Raw genomic sequence first — 20752 nt, forward strand, 5'->3', positions numbered from 1 at the left:
TATATATATATATATATACAGTGGTGTGAAAAACTATTTGCCCCCTTCCTGATTTCTTATTCTTTTGCATGTTTGTCACACAAAATGTCAACAGTATATACAGTATATATATATGTAGTCACCTTATCGTGGTGGAGGGGTTTGCGTGTCCCAATGATCCTAGGAGCTCTGTTGTCCGGGGCTTTATGCCCCTGGTAGGGCCACCCAGGGCAAACTGGTCCTAGGTGAGGGATGAGACAAAGAGCGGTTTAAACAAACCTCCTATGAAGAAAAACAATTTTGGACGGCGTTTTCCCTTGCCCGGACGCGGGTCACCGGGGCCCCACTCTGGAGCCAGGCCTGGAGGTGGGGCTCGATGGCGAGCGCCTGGTGGCCGGGCCTGCACCCATGGGGCTCGGCCGGGCACAGCCCGAAGAGGCAACGTGGGTCCCCCTTCCCATGGGCTCACCACCTATGGGAGGGGCCAAGGAGGTCGGGTGCAGTGTGAGTTGGGTGGTGGCCGAAGGCGGGGACCTTGGCGGTCCGATCCTCGGCTACAGAAACTGGCTCTTGGGACGTGGAATGTCACCTCTCTGAAGGGGAAGGAGCCTGAGCTAGTGCGCGAAGTTGAGAGGTTCCGGCTAGATATAGTCGGACTCACCTCGACGCACAGCTTGGACTCTGGAACCAATCTCCTTGAGAGGGGCTGGACTCTCTACCACTCTGGAGTTGCCCCCGGTGAGAGGCGCAGAGCAGGTGTGGGTATACTTATTGCCCCCCAACTTGGAGCCTGTACATTGGGGTTTACCCCGGTGGACGAGAGGGTAGCCTCCCTTCGCCTTCGGGTGGGGGGACGGGTCCTAACTGTTGTTTGTGCGTATGCACCGAACAGCAGTTCGGAGTACCCACCCTTTTTGGAGTCCCTGGAGGGGGTGCTAGAGGGCATACCTTCTGGGGACTCCCTCGTTCTGCTGGGAGACTTCAATGCTCACGTGGGCAATGACAGTGAGACCTGGAAGGGCGTGATTGGGAGGAATGGCCCCCCTGATCTGAACCCGAGCGGGTGTTTTGTTATTGGACTTCTGTGCTCGTCACGGATTGTCCATAACGAACACCATGTTCAAGCATAGGGGTGTTCATATGTGCACTTGGCACCAGGACACCCTAGGCCTCAGTTCGATGATCGACTTTGTGGTCGTGTCGTCGGACTTGCGGCCACATGTCTTGGACACTCGGGTGAAGAGAGGGGCGGAGCTGTCAACTGATCACCACCTGGTGGTGAGTTGGCTTCGATGGTGGGGGAGGATGCCGGTCAGGCGTGGTAGGCCCAAACGTGTTGTGAGGGTCTGCTGGGAACGTCTGGCAGAGCCCCCTGTCAGAAGTAGCTTCAACTCCCACCTCCGGCAGAACTTCGACCACATCCCGAGGGAGGTAGGGGACATTGAGTCCGAATGGGCCATGTTCCGTGCCTCTATTGTTGAGGCAGCTGACCGGAGCTGTGGCCGTAAGGTGGTCGGTGCCTGTCGTGGCGGCAATCCCCGAACCCGCTGGTGGACACCGGCAGTGAAGGATGCCGTCAAGCTGAAGAAGGAGTCCTACAGGACCCTTTTGTCCTGTGGGACCCCGGAGGCAGCTGATAGGTACCGGCAGGCCAAGCGGAATGCGGCTTTGGTGGTTGCTGAGGCAAAAACTCGGGCGTGGGAGGAGTTTGGGGAGGCCATGGAGAATGACTTTCGGACGGTTTCGAGGAGATTCTGGTCCACCATCCGGCGTCTCAGGAAGGGGAAGCAGTGCAGTGTCAACACTGTATATGGTGGGGATGGTGCGCTGCTGACCTCGACTCGGGACGTTGTGGGTCGGTGGGGGGAATACTTCGAAGACCTCCTCAATCCCATTAACATGCCTTCCAATGAGGAAGCAGAGCCTGGGGGACTCAGAGGTGGGCTCCCCCATCTCTGGGACTGAGGTCACCGAGGTGGTCAAAAAACTCCTTGGTGGCAGGGCCCCGGGGGTGGATGAGATACGCCCGGAGTTCCTCAAGGCTCTGGATGTTGTAGGACTGTCTTGGCTGACACGCCTCTGCAACATCGCATGGACATCAGGGACAGTGCCTCTGGATTGGCAGACCGGGGTGGTGGTCCCCCTCTTTAAGAAGGGGGATCGGAGGGTGTGTTCCAACTACAGAGGGATCACACTCCTCAGCCTCCCTGGAAAAGTCTATTCAGGGGGTCCTGGAGAGGAGGGTCCGTCGGATAGTCGAGCCTCGGATTCAGGAGGAACAGTGTGGTTTTCGTCCTGGTCGCGGAACAGTGGACCAGCTCTATACCCTTAGCAGGGTCCTGGAGGGTGCATGGGAGTTTGCCCAACCAGTCTACATGTGTTTTGTGGACTTAGAAAAGGCATTCGACCGTGTCCCTCGGGGAATCCTGTGGGGGGTACTCCGAGAGTATGGGGGACCGGCCCCCCTGATAAGGGCTGTTCGGTCCCTGTACGATCGGTGCCGGAGCTTGGTCCGCATTGCCGGCAGTAAGTCGAACCCGTTTCCAGTGAGAGTTGGACTCCGCCAGGGCTGCCCTTTGTCACCGATTCTGTTCATAACTTTTATGGACAGAATTTCTAGGCGCAGCCAGGGTGTTGAGGGGGGTCCAGTTTGGTGGGCTCAGGATTGGGGTCACTGCTTTTTGCAGATGATGTTGTCCTGTTTGCTTCATCAGGCCGTGATCTTCAGCTCTCTCTGGATCGGTTCGCAGCCGAGTGTGAAGCGGCTGGGATGAGAATCAGCACCTCCAAATCCGAGACCATGGTCCTCAGCTGGAAAAGGGTGGAGTGCCCTCTCAGGGTTGGTAGCGAGATCCTGCCCCAAGTGGAGGAGTTCAAGTATCTCGGGGTCTTGTTCACGAGTGAGGGAAGAATGGAGCGTGAGATCGACAGGCGGATCGGTGCGGCATCCGCAGTAATGCGGGCATTGCATCGGTCTGTCGTGGTGAAAAAGGAGCTGAGCCGCAAGGCGAAGCTCTCAATTTACCAGTCGATCTATGTTCCTACCCTCACCTATGGTCATGAGCTATGGGTAGTGACCGAAAGAACGAGATCGCGAATACAAGCGGCTGAAATGAGTTTCCTCCGCAGGGTGTCTGGGCTTTCCCTTAAAGATAGGGTGAGAAGCTCAGTCATCCGGGAGGGGCTCAGAGTAGAGCCGCTGCTCCTCCGCATCGAGAGGGGTCAGATGAGGTGGCTCGGGCATCTGATCAGGATGCCTCCTGGACGCCTCCCTGGTGAGGTGTTCCAGGCACGTCCAACCGGGAGGAGGCCCCGGGGAAGACCCAGGACACGCTGGAGGGACTATGTCTCTCGACTGGCCTGGGAACGCCTTGGGATTCTCCCGGAAGAGCTAGAAGAAGTGGCCGGGGGAGAGGGAAGTCTGGGCATCTCTGCTCAAGCTGCTGCCCCCGCGACCCGACCTCGGATAAGCGGGAGACAATGGATGGATGGATGGATATATATATATATATATATATATATATATATATATATATATATATGGTTGAAAATATAGTTTTACTGTCAAATAATGCAAAGACTACGGAACACGTGTTTCGCCCTAATTCTGGGCTCATCAGGCGTACACACTCACTGCACCCTCCTCTCGGGAAACCGAACCTCGGACGTCAGCGCCAGAGGAGAAGCCTCTAACATTGCGCCATGGCGTGTGGTTTGTTCATTTGACAGCATGTAGATCGGGGTAATTACATTCATGGCATTCGAAGTCTGAATCACAATCTGATTGTATGGGTGGTTACCTACTAGGTAACGCTTGTGGTTGGTCAGCAAGTCGGCTAACATTTGCCACGGTGCCCTCTTTCAGTTGCGAGAAGCAGATCATAGAATGGTTGAAAATAGCCTTTGATGAGTGTCTGGATTCTGGATGGAGGTATTTTTGACCATTCTTCCATACAAAATCTCTCCAGTTCAGTTAAATTTGATGGCTGCCGAGCATGGACAGCCAGCTTCAAATCATCTCATAGATTTTCAATGATATTCAAGTCAGGGGACTGTGATGGCCATTCCAAAACATTGTACTTTTCCCTCTGCACGAATGCCTGTGTAGATTTCGAACTGTGTTTTGGGTCATTGTCTTGTTGGAATATCCACCCCTGCGTAACTTCAACTTTGTGACTGATGCTTGAACATTATCCTGAAGAATTTGTTGATACTGGGGTGAATTCTTCCGACCCTCGACTTTAACTAGGGCCCCAGTCCCTGAACTAGCCACACAGCCCCATAGCATGATGGAACCTCCACCAAATTTGACAATAGGTAGCAGGTGTTTTTCGTGGAATGTGGTGTTCTTCTTCTGCCATGCAAAGCGCATTTTGTTATGACCAAATAACTCAATTTCTGTCTCATCAGTCCAAAGCACTTTGTTCCAAAATGAATCTGGCTTGTGTAAATGAGCATTTGCATACAACAAGCTGTTTGTGGCGTGAGTGCAGAAAGGGCTTCTTTCTCATCACCCTGCCATACAGATGTTGTTTGTGCAAATTGTGCTGAATTGTAGAACAATATACAGATACACCATCTCAAGCAAGATGTTCTTGCAGGTCTTTGGAGGTGATCTGTGGGTTGTCTGTAACCATTCTCACAATCCTGCGCATATGCCGCTCCTGTATTTTTCTTGGCCTGCCAGACCTGGGTTTAACAGCAACTGTGCCTGTGGCCTTCCATTTCCTGATTACTTTCCTTACAGTTGAAACTGACAGTTTAAACCTCTGAGATAGCTTTTTGTAGCCTTCTCCTAAACAATGATACTGAACAATCTTTGTTTTCAGATCTTTTGAGAGTTGCTTTGAGGATCCCATGCTGTCACTCTTCAGAGGAGAGTCAAAGGGAAGCACAACTTGCAATTGACCACCTTAAATACCTTTTCTCATGACTGGACACACCTGTCTACGAAGTTCAAGGCTTAACGAGCTAATCCAACCAATTTGGTATTGCAAGTAATCACTATTGAACAGTTACATGCATTCAAATCAGCAAAATTACAAGGGGACCCAAATTTTTGCACAGCCAGTTTTTCACATTTGATTTAATTTCATACAACTAAATACTGCTTCACTAAAAATCTTTATTCGGAAAACACCCCAGTACTCAGATGTTTGTAGGAAATGAAAGACATACCACTGTTATCTTTTTTGTTGAAAGTAAATTATTATGTAGGTTGAGAGGGGTTCACAAACTTTTTCATATGACTGTAAATATATAGAAATATACACACACACAGACTACTGATCAAATGTTTTAGAACATTTTCCAGTTTTTATGGGAATGCATGCATTTTAATGTTGTAATGTTTCATGAAATCTATTATCCTTGAATAAAAGCGCACTTGTTTAATTGATTTGTTAAAATAGTTGAAATAAAAACATACATTTGATTTGAGTATAAAGAATAAAACTGAATAAAAACTGGAAAAAAAAAATCGCACATAAAACCACATGTATTTCATTATACCACATCTTCATTTGAAAACTAACAGTGTCAGATCGGGGGAAGTGTGCATGTGACTGACAGAGTAAAACTGAATAAAAAAAATGCTAACTTTTACAAGTACCATAACTTTACACAAGCTGTTAAGGCTAAAATCAAATGTATGTTTTTATTATAAAATAGTAATAATAACTCCTCATTACTCAAAGTGCTAAATGCAGGGATTACCTGGGATCGAACCAGCAACATCTTGATTACAAAGCAGCCATTCATACTCCTGCACCAGCCAAGCACATGTTTATGAACCAGCCGCATTTCCACTGTGAAGTGTGTAAACACATGCATGCAAACGTCTTTACTTTGTATCGATTGATATTTAGGATCAGTTTTCACACATTAACAGCAACATGTAAATTGAACAATTTCTTTTTCTTCAGTTTTATTCTTGAATAAAAGTACACTTGTATTATTATAGCTTTTGTGAAAGTGTTTATTTGATATTTGGATGTCAGTCTTCATATGTTATACACTTCACGTCAACATTTTGTTGCTATTACTATAACATGAAAATACTTTGTTTTAGTTATGTGTTCAACATTTCTTGCCTCGCATTTCCTGTCATCCTACATTTACACAGATCATTGTGACATGAACAGCCATTAAATGTATATATTTCAAATAATTATATATATTATTTTCCTATATAATTCCAAATACCTCACTCCCAGATAAAGAGACTTCAGCTATGAGAAATTTGCATCTGACTTCAGCTGCATTGGTGGGTGATGGGATAGCAGGCTGCCAGCATGTGGCCAGTTGACACATTTGCAAAACAAAAGCACTTATTGATGCAGTGATGAGGAGGTCCAAGTAAAATTAAGGTGGCCTGGCATTACGAATATTTTCACAGGTTTCAGGGATTCTAATGTTAATGGCCAATCCACCTCATTAACTACAGATACCTGAACATCCCCATTTTAAACAAATTTTTATTCTTTCATTTCGCAGCATCCAACTATCATAGTCATGAACTGGTACACCCCCTATTATGGAGTTTGTAATAACTGTTTTATTAACTTCCCTTTGTTTATTATCAGTTTGTGGTCCTTATTGCATTTATTTATATACAGTATATATTTGTGTAGTTTGAGCACTTCTAGTACAAAAGTTTACAGATACCTAACAATTACCAAGCTCTGGACCCAATAAAAAATGTGATCAACAGAATATACATTCAACTGCATTCTATTAACTTACCTTCGCAATTTTGTCTGCGGTTTCTTTGCAGAACTGTGTAGGACTATCAAAATGTTGAATAAGATGAGGTAAAAGGCACAATATGTTTAATGGAAAACCTGTCAACAAAACAAACAGAAACATAGACTTTCAGGTATTTTCCAACAATTAAATGGAAAATAACTGAAATATGCAATAAAATGAAGTATTCTAAGGGCAATCAAGATCAACACAATATTTAATTAATGTTTATGAATATATAACAAGAATTAGGAAGCAAATATGTTTCTCAATATATACATTTTTATATGTTAAGAAATTGATCAACAAATGGTCTGACATGCAGCAAGAGCAAATATCAACCTAGAATTCTGTAACAATTCTTCAATATCAACTACTCAGAAATAAAAATGTTTTTCGTTCATGGCTGATGTAAAACAGTCATTCAAGCAAAGCTTTTTTAACCTCTCTGAAAACTACTGACATTATTTCCTGAAAGGTGCAATATGTTGCATATGAAAAAAACTTTATACTTATTTTTAGAACTTCTTTGCAAATACTAAAATTCATGGATTATGTGCACTTCAGCTTGCAGCTTTTACTTCTTTTAACATTGACCCCTACATAGAAGTGGGAAAAGATGAAGCACCAAAAGAATTGGCACCTGAATACTACTTTTCAAACTTAACACTGGAACACATACAAAGCCAGTGTTTTGAAATCCAGAGCTACAGAGAAGCATCTTTCATTATGTTAGAGTTCTGTAGGACAGCGGTGAAACAATACCAACTAACAAGTTTCTCAGAGCCTCATATACAGTTTATCTTTTATGCAATATTAATCCATCCCACTGCTGTTTTGTGTGTGCAATAGTGGATCTGCAGCTTAACAATTAGGAGCCCTATAGAGAGGCATATAAGGGGGAGCCAGCACAAGAATTAAAAGGAGAATCGCAAAGGAAAAGAACAGAGGTTAAAAGAGAGGAGAGAGATGGGAAGACGGGAGAGTGCCGGTGCAAGTCAGCAAGGGAGAGGAAGCAGGCAGCCATGCGGAGAGCCTTCAGGGGAGTGTGTGGCTGATGCTTGGGGGCTCATGAAGTAAATCACTCTGGCTGAGCTTTTGGGAGCCAGAGTGATGTGGTATTGGATGGTGCAACTCACCACCTTAGACCAGGAAGGCAGCAGGAGTTGTCGGGGCTTGGATGGGGAGCCCTACTGGAGCCATGGACAGTAGGAACCTGAGCCTGTGTTCGGATTGGGAAGCCCTGCTGGGAGCCATGGGACAGAAGGGACCTGGATACATGGAAGGTCAGCTGCGCCTTTTGGTTTGCTGTCTCTCTGGACTGCAAGACCTGAACTGGGTAAGCCAGGGAAACGTCCATTTTAAAAGGGAAGCATCTGGGACTTGATTTTTAAAGGACAGACTCCTGCCTGTGAGATTTTAACCTCGTTTAAATGGATTATTTGTTTGTTTTTTAATAATCTCCACTTTTGCACTGTTTTAAGGATTATTTATTTATGAGTAATGGAGCCCTGCACTGCTTTTGGACACTTGATTATCTTTTTTTATGAAGGATTGTTTTAATAAAAGTACTAGTCACTTTTGCACCTACCCCTTGCTTTGAGTGAGTCTCATTTGTCTGTCTCACCCCTTTGTGTACATTATCTGCAATAGCGGGTCCATGAGGCTCCACAGAAGGACCCGGTAATGTGGGTCCAATCCGCACCATTACATTGTGACACTGAATGTGCAATGTAGAAAGAATACATTATAACTCCTGCTCACAGTCAAAAAACAGTGGTTCCAACCAATACCATTTAAATGACATTGTTTAATTTTACTGTCTCAGCAAATGTACACAACACTTTACCAGGTATGTGGAGTCGACAACAATTTTGGCTACCTGGAGTTGGGGTCAGAGTCAGCAAAAATGTACCTACTCCAACTCCTAATAAATTTAAATTGTAATGAAAAAAAAATACAGCAAGTTCAAATGTTCCATTTCACAAAGAAGAGTCATAATTAAGTACTTCTCTGATATAAGAATAAAGTCCAGTGCATAGTTGTGTTACTACTAGTGTGAAGTTCAGATGAGCTATTATACAACCTGACATTCACATATTGTAATCTGGATTATGGTACATTACAAAGTGTTTTCATTTTATTTCAGATATAATGTGTGTAACAAGTTCATCTGAGTGTAAACATGTGTAAATGATGTAGGTGTAGGTGCGTGATATGGCCTGATGTGTGTTCAGGGGTTCTGTCTGCACTCTCCACATATGCTCCCACCCAGGGCTGAACTTGAACTTGATAAAAACAATAAATAAAACCTTATTGTTTTCATTTTTTTGTTTTTTGTTTAACTGGCCAATACGGTAGAGAGTCAGCTTCCTAGCCAGTAGTTCTGTGGTTAAATGACGTGTATGTTGCCTTCCATTAATCAACATGGAAAATACATTAGCATATTAAATACAGAGGAGTCGGGGAGTCAAAGAATTTATCTACCGACTCCACAGCCCTGCATTTTACATTCAACATTTGGCTGAGAATGGTTTGCCTGTGTAATTATTCACATAACCGAGAGATCTGGATATGTTTCAAATAGTCAACTGAAGGAGCACAATCAGATTCCCTTACTACAGAAGTGAAATATTTGTATAGTTAGGTAAAGCAGGCAGGAAGCTATTTTCCATTTAGGTTGCAAAAATTACATAAAATTCAATGTATAAAACTAACGAAGAAAAGAAAAAAAATATTTTTTAACCATTTATCAACCTTATGAACACACTTACAGAGAAAAGTTGAGGAATGATGAAGTTAGGGTTGCTACAAAAATGCAATAAAGAAAAAGTGATTACTTAAAACAAAGAGAAATAATATTTTAGTGAAGAAATTAAGCCTGAGATATGAAAAGTCTAAATAAAGAAAAAAACCCACTGAATTACAATAATACCTAAAAACTATGTTTTGGACTTTGTTATTATATTACAGTAATCCCTCCTCCATCGCGGGGGTTGCGTTCCAGAGCCACCCGCGAAATAAGAAAATCCGCGAAGTAGAAACCATATGTTTATATGGTTATTTTTATATTGTCATGCTTGGGTCACAGATTTGCGCAGAAACACATGAGGTTGTAGAGAGACAGGAACGTTATTCAAACACTGCAAACAAACATTTGTCTCTTTTTCAAAAGTTTCAACTGTGCTCAATGACAAGACAGAGATGATAGTTAAGTCTCACAATTAAAAGAATGCAAACATATCTTCCTCTTCAAAGGAGCAAAAAAATCAATAGGGCTGTTTGGCTTGTAAGTATGCGAAGCACCACGGCACAAAGCTGTTGAAGGCGGCAGCTCACACCCCCTCCGTCAGGAGCAGAGAGAGAGTGAGAGTGAGAGTGAGAGAGAGAGAGAGAGAGACAGATTAAAAAATCAATACGTGCCCTTTGAGCTTTTAAGTATGCGAAGCACTGTGCAGCATAGTTAAAAGCTGCACACAGAAGGTAGCAACGTGAAGATAATCTTTCAGCATTTTCAGACGAGCGTCCGTATCGTTTAGGTGTGCGAACAGCCCCCCTGCTCACACCCCCCTACGTCAGGATCACAGATAGTCAGCGCAAGAGAGAGAGAAAGAAAAGTAAGTTGGGTAGCTTCTCAGCCATCTGCCAATAGCATCCCTTGTATGAAATCAACTGGGCAAACCAACTGAGGAAGCATGTACCAGAAATTAAAAGACCCATTGTCCTCAGAAACCCGCGAAGCAGCGAAAAATCCGCGATATATATTTAAATATGCTTACATATAAAATCCGCGATGGAGTGAAGCCGCGAAAGGCGAAGCGCGATATAGCGAGGGATTACTGTATATGTATATTACCTTGTTGTAGGTTAAAAAAACAAACTTTTAATAAACCATCTGAGCAAAACAGAATTTAACAGATTTAGGTTTAAAGGATAGTATAAGGGATGACAAGGTGGCCCTCTGAGTGTGAATGTATCCAACGTGAGCACTTTGCCCTGTCCAGGGCTGGTTCCTTCCTTAAATCCAGTTAACCTGGCATGGAATCTGGAATCTCATAACCCTAAACTGGATTAAGCGTTTCTGAGAATGTTTGGTATACATATTGTATCTTGTAGTTTCAATAGTCAGTTAATGAAGAGTAGTTTTTCTACATTTGTAAAGATGGAAAAATACAGTATTAAGTAAGACCCATTTAGACAAATTTAATTTGACACCAGGAGGTGGGGTAAAGTAATATTTACAAAAAGACCTCTGTAATTTTTAAACTCTATTCAGGCAAAATTAGTCTCAACATCAGGTGGTGGTGTAAAGTCAGTAATTTACTGGCAGTGCTTTACTCTGTATCAGCATTCCCCAGTCACTTAGGTTAATATATGCATGCTGCCAGCAAAGGACCACATTAGATTTCACTCCCAACATCCAAAAACAGAAAGCTGAACCTACAGTGGGCACAGGCTAAGCAAAACTGGACAGCTGAAGACTGCAAAAATGAATTCACATTAGTAACGCTTATTTATAAGAACAACGTGTTAGTTCACACCTCCAAGGGGGGAACCTTTGTAACTACAGTCTCATTTGATTCGCTCAAATGACGGAATTTTACTGGCATGTTGATTTGCAATTCGCAGAGGACTAGTTTGACTTGGGTTTTTTTTTTTTTTTTTACAGAAGGCACAACAGTCTCCATAATTTTTACTGAGACCTGAATGTGTAGTCCGAGAAAAGTTACTAACATGATCAATTTGAACAGGACTAAAATAACTGAAGTCCTCTGGTAAAAATTACTTTATCTCACCGCTTGGTGTAAAACTAATCCCATCCGAATAGGGCTTAAATCATGTTAACTTTTATACTCAGCAGGAACCAAACATGTATTTGCCATTGATCTTGAGTCTACTAAGTGCTCTTTGGACACTTTATGTATATTCTGTGTGGCTTGGTTTGTGATGAACTTAACTAGAAAGAATACTGCTGAGACCAGCCAAGACCCATCTACTCTCTCTAACTCTAGAAACATACATTCGGGATCAGACTAATCTAAAATACTTGAACATCTTTTCTTTTCCACTTGTGTATTTTATCTTAGTAACAATAGCCTGACCCTTTATATTATAAGAAATCCATACTACATCTCTGTGGAACTACTCATGGAACTAGCTGTTGTGATTAAACTTACAATCACAACATCCACCTAAAACTTCCGAAAGACTATGCTGGACTGACAGGGCCTCGATTCTTGAGATATTTCCTTACAGTATCTATCTGGCAATAATCTGTGAGCTTATGGTAAATTAAGGGATCAGTATATTGATGAGGACTTCCTGTAATCAAACCTGGCTGTGTTCTGTCATTTGATTATTACTTTAAATGGGTTGATTTAACTACAGTGCATTTTTTTTTTTTTACACATTTCCAAGTTAGGTAACTTTGTTTATTAGTCAAATAAAAATAAGTGTTATTCATTCACTTGTGGCATACTATATCTGATTATGGTTGAAGACACAAAAACATTCACTGACAACTGCAATAACAGACTAAATTAGAAAAAATGCAAATCTTTTTCACAGTAACACGGGAACACTCAACACTTTCAATTAACAATTTATCAAGGTGTTGGTAACACTGATTTCCTCCAGGGACTCTTATTTGTTCTTAAGCATGAAAAAAATGATGTAAGGTATGGATAATAGGAATAGGTTTAACAGGGCATGTATATGTGAGAATATGCTTAATATTGACCAGGAAGGATGTTTATTTGGGGATTACCAAATTTAAGAGCCTTCTATGTAATCTTTCTAGAGTAAAGACTTAAACGCTCTGCCACAGCTTTTACCTTTCATTATAGCCAATTAAAAAGTCTTTATTTGCAAAACTGTATCAAGATTTCTTTTTTCTTCTGGCTCATTGTGTCCAACTAAAAATATAATAAAAACTCAATAATCAACATTAGACACCAGAAAGGGGGAGGAATGTGATCTCGGAGATTTTGACTACAGGTTCCAGCCACAATTGCTGATCTCCTAGGACTTTCATATACAACAGTCTCTAAAGTTTATTTAGAATGGTGTGAAAAACAAGAACCATCCAGTGAATGGCAGTTCTGTGGACTAAACCTGTTTCAATGAGAGAATAGCTAGACTGGCTCAAGCTGACAGAAAGGCTATAGTAACACAAGATAACCACTTTGTACAACTGTGGTTAGTAGAATGCACAACATGGCAAACTCTGAAGCGGAAGGACTACAACAGCAAAAGAACACATTGGATTTCACTCCCAACATCCAAAAACAGAAAGCTGAAGCTACAGTGGACACAGGCTAAGCAAAACTGGACAGCTAAAGACTGCAAAAATGAAGCCTGGTCTGATGAATCTTGATTTCTGCCGATTTCTACACAGATGGTAATGCCAACAGCATTAATCCATGTTCCCAACCTGACTTATCTCAATGCCTGTCTGAGTATTGTTTCTGAGCATGTGCAACCTTTCATAGCCACAATATACCCATCTTCTAATGGTTACTTCTTCCATCACAATATTGCACCATGTCACAAAGCAAAAGTCATCTCAAACTGGTTTCATGAACATGACAATGAGTTCCCTTCTTCAGGGGCCTTCACAGTGACTGACTCTGAATCCAATAGAACACCTTAGGGATGTGGTAGAACAGGAGATTCACAACATTAATGTACAGCTGACATCTCTCAAGAAATTGCATGATGCAATGCAATCATGTCAACATGGACCATAACCTTAAAGGAACATTTCCAACATCTTGTAGAATTTATTCCACAAAGAATTGAGACTGTTTTGAGAGCAAAATGTTTACAAATAAAATATATATTGTTTATATTGCTTTTCTAAAGAATTTACCTTTTCACTTTATACTGTAAAACTGATAGTTTTCAGAATGTGCTCTGCCTTTTTTGAACATGCTCTGTCTTTTATTTTTTTTCTTTTTGAGGTAAATGAATGATATTCTCCCAAAGAAAAATAAAAATAACAGCAACTAGAATGTGGACGCTCTAGTAAGTGAGGTCCTGAAGTAAAAAGATGTTCATCTAATGAAAACAATGAGCACAGATGCTCCATTTTGATGTGACAAATCAGTATTTCTCTATCGCAATAACTGAAATGAAAAATAATATTTCAGCATTTTAATGTTAAATAAATATGTAAACAATGAACAACTTTAAAGTGCTTCTCCTTTTCTTCAATGCTATGAAAATAAATATATACACTGTATATAAAAAAGAACTGTAAGATAATTATAAGACTTGTTAAAATTGTTAGACTACTAACAATTCAAGTATCAGAAATGACTGTAAAATAAAGTAACATTTCTAACCTTAAACAAAAACACACTCTATTGTTTCCTTATATAAATAAAGCCCTGAACTGATCTAAGCAACTCTTTTTCAGAATGCTCTCTCTTTTCCAAGGAGAAAGATTTTCATTAAATAATATCAACATACACTATAGGCACATGGGGACACTACGAAAACATAAAACATGCATAATCAGTACTTCATTTAAACCAGGCATGTCAAACTCACTACCATTGGTGGGCCGCTTCGACTGCCATACGTGCGTCAGCGGGCCGTACTGTAACAAATACTATTATACAAAGTTACTGTAGCTTTCTTTCCAATACTGAAAACTTTAAAAAATGTAACACTTAAAGTTTAAAGAAAAGCAATTTATTTCTATGCAGTCTCCATACAACAGTGTAGAATTAGAGTCTAAACCTCTTAGCTAGGTCCTTATTATATTACTAGGCTCACCCTCCTTTTAAGGCGACCGACTTTTATGCTCAATTTGTGTGCGCTCTATGTGTACATCAGGCATGTAAGTGTAGGGAATGAGAACAAAGTGCCCATTCATAACATCTCCCGAAAACCTAAGTTTTTTTTATCCCCTTGAGTGCCTGTCCAAACTTGGATTGTAGGACTCCATAATAATATACTTGAAACTCATAGGGGAACAACTCTCCCGCTGTCATTAGCTCAGAAATGGTGCCATAAGTTTGAGACTTTGACATTTCAGTGAGATACTGAAGCTCATTTGTATAAGAGATTCCTGACGGCATCATTGTAAATGGCTGAAACCTTGACCAATTACTTAAAACATGTCATACAATGTCAGCCCGAATCTGTACCGCTAAAGACGGAGTTTCATGCACTAAATAAGCTATAGATGAGAATAAGCAAGCACCATCTCCCCTGATATTTACTACGTGGTGAGGAATTTGTACTCCATCAACATTAATTATTTCCAGAGACATAATTTTGTCTATTTTTCCAGCGCATTGTGCACAAAAGCAAGGGAACGATGGGAGCACCAGAACTCTGCTCACATCGCGCCGCTTCGTACCGCAAGCCGCAAGTAGTAAGTCTGTGATAAGCGGAATACCGCTACGCTTTGCACTCACGGGACGGAAGGACAATCCCGACCACTTTTATATAGTGTCTTGATGATTGATATTCATTATATTATATTCATTGCTTATATAGGAGCTTTACAGTGTGAGATTTATTTCTTTTGTCCCGACACTTGGCATCTCTTGTTAGTAACCAGTTCATGAATATCAAGCTTGAAATCTTGTGCAGTTGCAACTTTTATGGGGGATGAAAGGTGCTCGACGGTAAGTCTTGAGCGATGTGGGGTTTTGGTAGCTTTCATTAACAAAAACAATTGCTCACAAAGGTAAGTGCTTCCGAAAACAGACAGTACTCTCAATGCCAACTTACGGATCTGCACATACGAGGGTGGCAGGTAAGCATACAAGCCTGGCACACCAACTTCGTTGTATTTTGCCTTCAGAATAGAATCTGATGCTCACAAAGGTAAGTGCTTCCGAAAACAGACAGTACTCTCAATGCCAACTTACGGATCTGCACATACGAGGGTGGCAGGTAAGCATACAAGCCTGGCACACCAACTTCGTTGTATTTTGCCTTCAGAATAGAATCTGACTGCACTTCAATCAATTCCATTTGGATATTCTCAGGCGCATTCTCAACGTTGTAAGAGAACAGCGCAATGCCCTGTTTGTGTGAACTGAAATCACGAAAATGCTCACTGAATTCATTGCTCAGTAATTCAAGTTGGAAAACAAATCCTCCAAAAATCTAATTTTACTTTACTAAGTTTACTTCAAAGTTTATATTGTAAAATAAGCCGATATACAAAAAGCCACCTGACCTACAATAATTTTACAAACTCAAAATCACAAAAATGTTAATAAACAACTCACCAACTTCTCGCGTCCACTTCAGATCTTCAGCTGTAGTCTGCACTAACTGTTCGTTACAATACTAGCACAAAATTACATGAAACTAGAGCAAAAAACATGAAAATATGCGGGCTATTACTACTCGTGATGGTCAGTTCTGCCCAGTGGCCAGTCTCAGCAACCCAGTCAGTAGTGTAGCCTTAGCAGGGGCGGCTCTAGGCTCGTGGCGGCCCTGGGCAGAGAAAGAATCGGTGGCCCCTTCGCCTTGCAATGTCAATACGGTATCTTATGCACGGTGGATGGCCACATCCGTTGCAGACACTGCATAGCCGCCTCGTGCTCATGACACGCTACTATATACGCGTGTCCGTAACTTGAAAACCAAGTGGCGACCCATGATATTCTCATTACGGCAAAACATTATAATACTACATATAGCTTACTGCTCCGACTCTAGCGACATTTGTAAATACAGCGTACTAATTAACAAGAAACAGAATGTTTTTCGGCCACATTGCCGTCAGCTGTGTCGTTATTTTCTCTTTCTGTTTTATATTCAATAAATATTGGCGTGGCGGCCCCAGGGATTTAGCGGCACTGTGCAGGTGCACAGTTTGCACAAGCCTAAGGCCACCCCTGCTGCAGCCTAGCACTTCAGTTGTGACGCTGCGGCTCATTAACTTGTCAAGGCTTGTGGCTACACTAGCAGATGACGTTTCTGGTACCGTAATGCCATGGGAAAATGCGCTTTTGTCAGAAGACAGAAGTAAGAAAAGTCAATAAGTGACACCGAAGATGCAGAATACTATCGTTTGTGATTGAATCAATCATTTTGTACAAGTTCAGTGCTAACTAGGATCTGTCATGCGGGCCGCACAGATTTCTGTTGCGGGCCGCATGCGGCCAACATGCCTGATTTAAACCATTCTCAAGAAGTAGTCACTGTTGCCACAAAAAAAAAAAAAAGACATACACATAAAACAAAAATTTGGAAGAAACATTACCTGCTACTTGTGATGGGTCCACTAGAGTATGACGGGAAATTGTAATGAGCTTACTTAGGAGATGTATAGTCAATTCCTGTGTGGAAGTAGATGTGAAGCCCTTAAGGAATAACTGCTGAAGTCCTGGAAAGTTGTACCATTTCAACTTGCTTTGTACTTTTTCAATTTTTTCCCGGCTCTCTGACTTGTCTAAGGGAAGCTGAATAAGTAACTTGTTTAAAAGCCGGAGGGCAAGGAGATACTCAAATTCATAGTCTGACTCCAGCAAGGAAGTGGCAATCCAAAAGATTGTAGCCATTAAGTTACTGGGGTCAATGGTCGGCTGCACATCATAGACCCCTCCCTCTCTTAGAGAGGATAAGCTTCTAGTCCTTGCTAGACTGTTATGGTTCATTCGACCATCTATAATGTCCAGTGTATTACTCCGTCTCCGGTCACCCTTATGTTCTCCCATTAGACTAGCTTTTAATGAGTTACTACGTGCATGACTGCAATGGTTGTGGAAGTGTCCACTACTCATTGGACTTGAACGCAGATTCAGTTGTCCAGTGCTTTTTCTGTTTGCAGCAAACTTTGTGCCAGACAAAGGATCATGGTATGATGCTCTGTGGAAAAAAACACAGATGTGTCAATTCAAAAATTGTGCATTATTTCCAGACTTAAAAAAAATGTAATTCAAATACTTTTAAATTTTAATCATTGTTAATATTTTTAATTAACTTTTTCAAAAATCTGTAAAGATAGATAGATAGATAGATAGATAGATAGATAGATAGATAGATAGATAGATAGATAGATAGATAGAAACTTTATTAATCCCCAAGGGGAAATTCACATACTCCAGCAGCAGCAAACTTATAAAAACAATATTAATTAAAAACAATATTAATTAAAGAGTGATAAAAACACAGTGCAAGTTAAAAAGTGCAAGGTGAATGTGCACTACTCTACCATTGAGGTACTTTGAAAATATCTAAAGAAAAATTATATTCATATATCAATGTTATTTGGAAATTAACTTTATACATGTTAATTAGCTTTATAATTATTAAAATAAATTAATCATTTTTTCTGTATAACAATAAATGTAAAAAACACTTACTGTGAAAGTACTGAGAGGAAATCATAATTTTTAATTGTTTCTGCTAATGTATCTATGCCAGACTCCAGGGTAAGCAGCAGTTCAATAACAAAGCCCTTAAAATAAAACAAAAAAAATGTATAAGAGGAGACATAAAGAAGATTCATTGTTGATACAAATATGTCAGAACTGCTGAGACTGCATAAGTCTTTTTGATCTAACATTATTATGAAACAAAATCTAACTACACCTCCCCTGAACATCTTACTGAATGGTAGGGAAAGGTGCTATATAAATAAAATGTATTGTTATTATTTTTAAAATAATAATTAAGCAACAACAGAAGCCAATGTCTCCATGCTCTTTACTATGCACTAAAACACAGGGTCCATTTCAAAACCACCTCTACCCTCACCTGAGAATGAGACCCCATGATACTTGAATTCTTCTACTTGGGGCAGCTGCTTAATCCTAACCTGCAAAGAGCAAGACTTAAAGTTTTGGGGAGCAGACTATATACAGGGTGAACCAAAAAGAAGTACCACATTTCAAACGTTTATTCTATAGAAACGCTACAAAATAAAATAACTTTCATTATGACATAATAAAGGGTATACAAAATAAATTTTTTTCATTGTGCTTTAAAAATGATTTCTTCAAGGTGGTAGCCATCATTAGTGATACACTCTTCGAGACGATTTCTGAACGCTCGCATGACTTGTTCACCCATTTCAAGGGCAATAGCTGCGATTTAGTAGCAAATAGCGCCCTTGAGGTTGTCGCAGGAGGCTGGGGGTCAGACCCGGCCAGGACGCCTGGAAGGACCGAGAGGTGGCGCATTTGTCCTCCGGGCAACCGCCCTGGATCGCCAGGGGGCGCCCCGAGCCTCATGGAGCCCGGGACACATTTACTTCCGCCACACCTATGGACGACAATCCTTCCAGGGACACCCGGAGTGCTTCCGAGTGCTCTCCTGACACTTCCGCCACACCAGGAAGTGTCGTCAGGCAGAGCACCTGGAGCTCATTCGGGTAAGAATAAAATGGGCCGCCTCCCTCCAATCAGTGAGCTGGAGTCGGGAGTGGGAGTAGGACGACGCTCCAGTGAAGAGAGGAAAAGGCGGCCCACGGACAGTGAGAGATAGGCCCGATGTAAAGGTGATTGGGGCAAGAAGCACAGTGTGTTGTGCGGGACAGTGTTGTGTTGGTTGGAAAGAGCAGAAAATAAACAAAAGTTTTATAAAGATGCGGTGTCTGTCTGATGGTGTCCGGGCAAGTCTCACAAGGGCTTCAAGGTTTTGAGGTCAGGGTGTGTATACCTTCAACCTGAGATAGCCCCACAAGAAGAAATTGCACAGAGTGAGATCAGATGAATTTGAAGGCCACCCGACATCACTGCGCAGGGAGAGCTTCCTCATAAACATCTCCTAACCATATGAGCTGTTGCTCCATCCTGTTGAAGTCAGGTATCCACCACCTCCATTTCTTCCAGTTGGGGCCCCAAAAAGTTCTCTAGCATTTCAATGTAATGTTCTGAAATGATGGTGACCGTTGCTCCCCCTCCTCAAAAAAGTAAAGGCCTACAATGCCAAATTCTACAACAGCGCACCAAACTTAACACCCTCACTTTGCAGTGGTCTCTGATGAAGTTAACAAGGGTTGTTTCAGTCTAACAGCAAAAGTTTTGCTTATTTACGCAACCATTCCAGTTGAAGTGTGCCTTGTCACTGCACATATCACAACGGCATCTCGATGAACAGTTTGCAGAATGTTCGTGCACAACTCTCTGCGGCTCTCCCAGTCTCTCTCAGTGAGTTCCTGCACTACCATCATTTTATATGGCTGTAAATTAAGGTCCTCATATGCAAAATCCTCCTCAAAGACGTGTTGGAAATGCCTAAGGTAGAAGCCTTTTTGCGCGCTGAAAGTCTAGGAGACTGCAAAATTGATGCCCTTACAGCTAGGTTGTTTTCAGGCGTTCATACAGTCATAGAGGATGGCCTGCAGATTTTCTGTTCAATTTTGTACCCTTCTGTCTAAATTTAGCCACCCACTGAAGAATTGTTTTCCGATTTGGGATGTCACCATTAGGAGGAATGCTGAAGTGCATTCGGAAGGCACGTTGCATAGTGATGATGGATTTGTTGTTTTTGAAGAACGCTTTGACAGTGAAAGCATGGTGCGCACTGGACCAAAGCATGTTGCTGACTGCTACAAGGGATTGCCTATCAAAGGACCTCCACCCCAACCCACTCGGCTGCCTCTACCTCGCGCATTGACCTTGAGAAATGTGGTACTTCATTTTGGCTCACCCTGTAGTACAACCCAAGATGTAAAGTGGCTAATTTTCATCCTGACCATTATCACACTTACTGCAAATGAGTCAAGTGTACACCAAAAAGCAGCATAATCTGCAAGTGGAGATGCAACCCTGAGGTCCTCCTACTGCATACTCTACAAAACTCAGCTGCTAAATAACTGACTCTTTTGAAGGAGACCAACATCCACTGTAAACCGACTCAGCACCAAGTCTGTAATTATGACCCTTGCTCTATAACAGAGAACAATTCATTAGTGAACACAGAAACCCAGACCATTGAAGATTACAATGGGCATATAATCATACGCTGTTAAATTTCAGGGAGGAAATGAAAGGGCCCAGATGAACTGTAAGACTTGACAACTGCAGCGGCTGCACCTCGTTGCATTTCA

The 20752-nt window shown here is 41.9% G+C and overlaps 1 protein-coding gene across 7 annotated transcripts in view; it reads right to left on the reverse strand.

Annotated features, from left to right (window-relative positions):
- Positions 1-20752, reverse strand: part of fryl (furry homolog, like) — a 621684-nt gene that overhangs the window by 133803 nt on the left and 467129 nt on the right. For all 7 annotated transcript variants that reach the window (XM_051927632.1, XM_051927631.1, XM_051927630.1 and 4 more), the window contains 3 exons: positions 18063-18157; positions 16961-17565; positions 6724-6821 (listed from right to left, as the gene is read on the reverse strand). In XM_051927632.1, the coding sequence (XP_051783592.1) occupies positions 6724-6821; positions 16961-17565; positions 18063-18157 (798 nt within the window). The remainder of the gene's footprint in view (positions 1-6723; positions 6822-16960; positions 17566-18062; positions 18158-20752) is intronic.

This window comes from Erpetoichthys calabaricus, chromosome 5, assembly GCF_900747795.2.
Source record: "Erpetoichthys calabaricus chromosome 5, fErpCal1.3, whole genome shotgun sequence".
NCBI classification, from domain to species: Eukaryota; Metazoa; Chordata; class Cladistia; order Polypteriformes; family Polypteridae; genus Erpetoichthys; species Erpetoichthys calabaricus.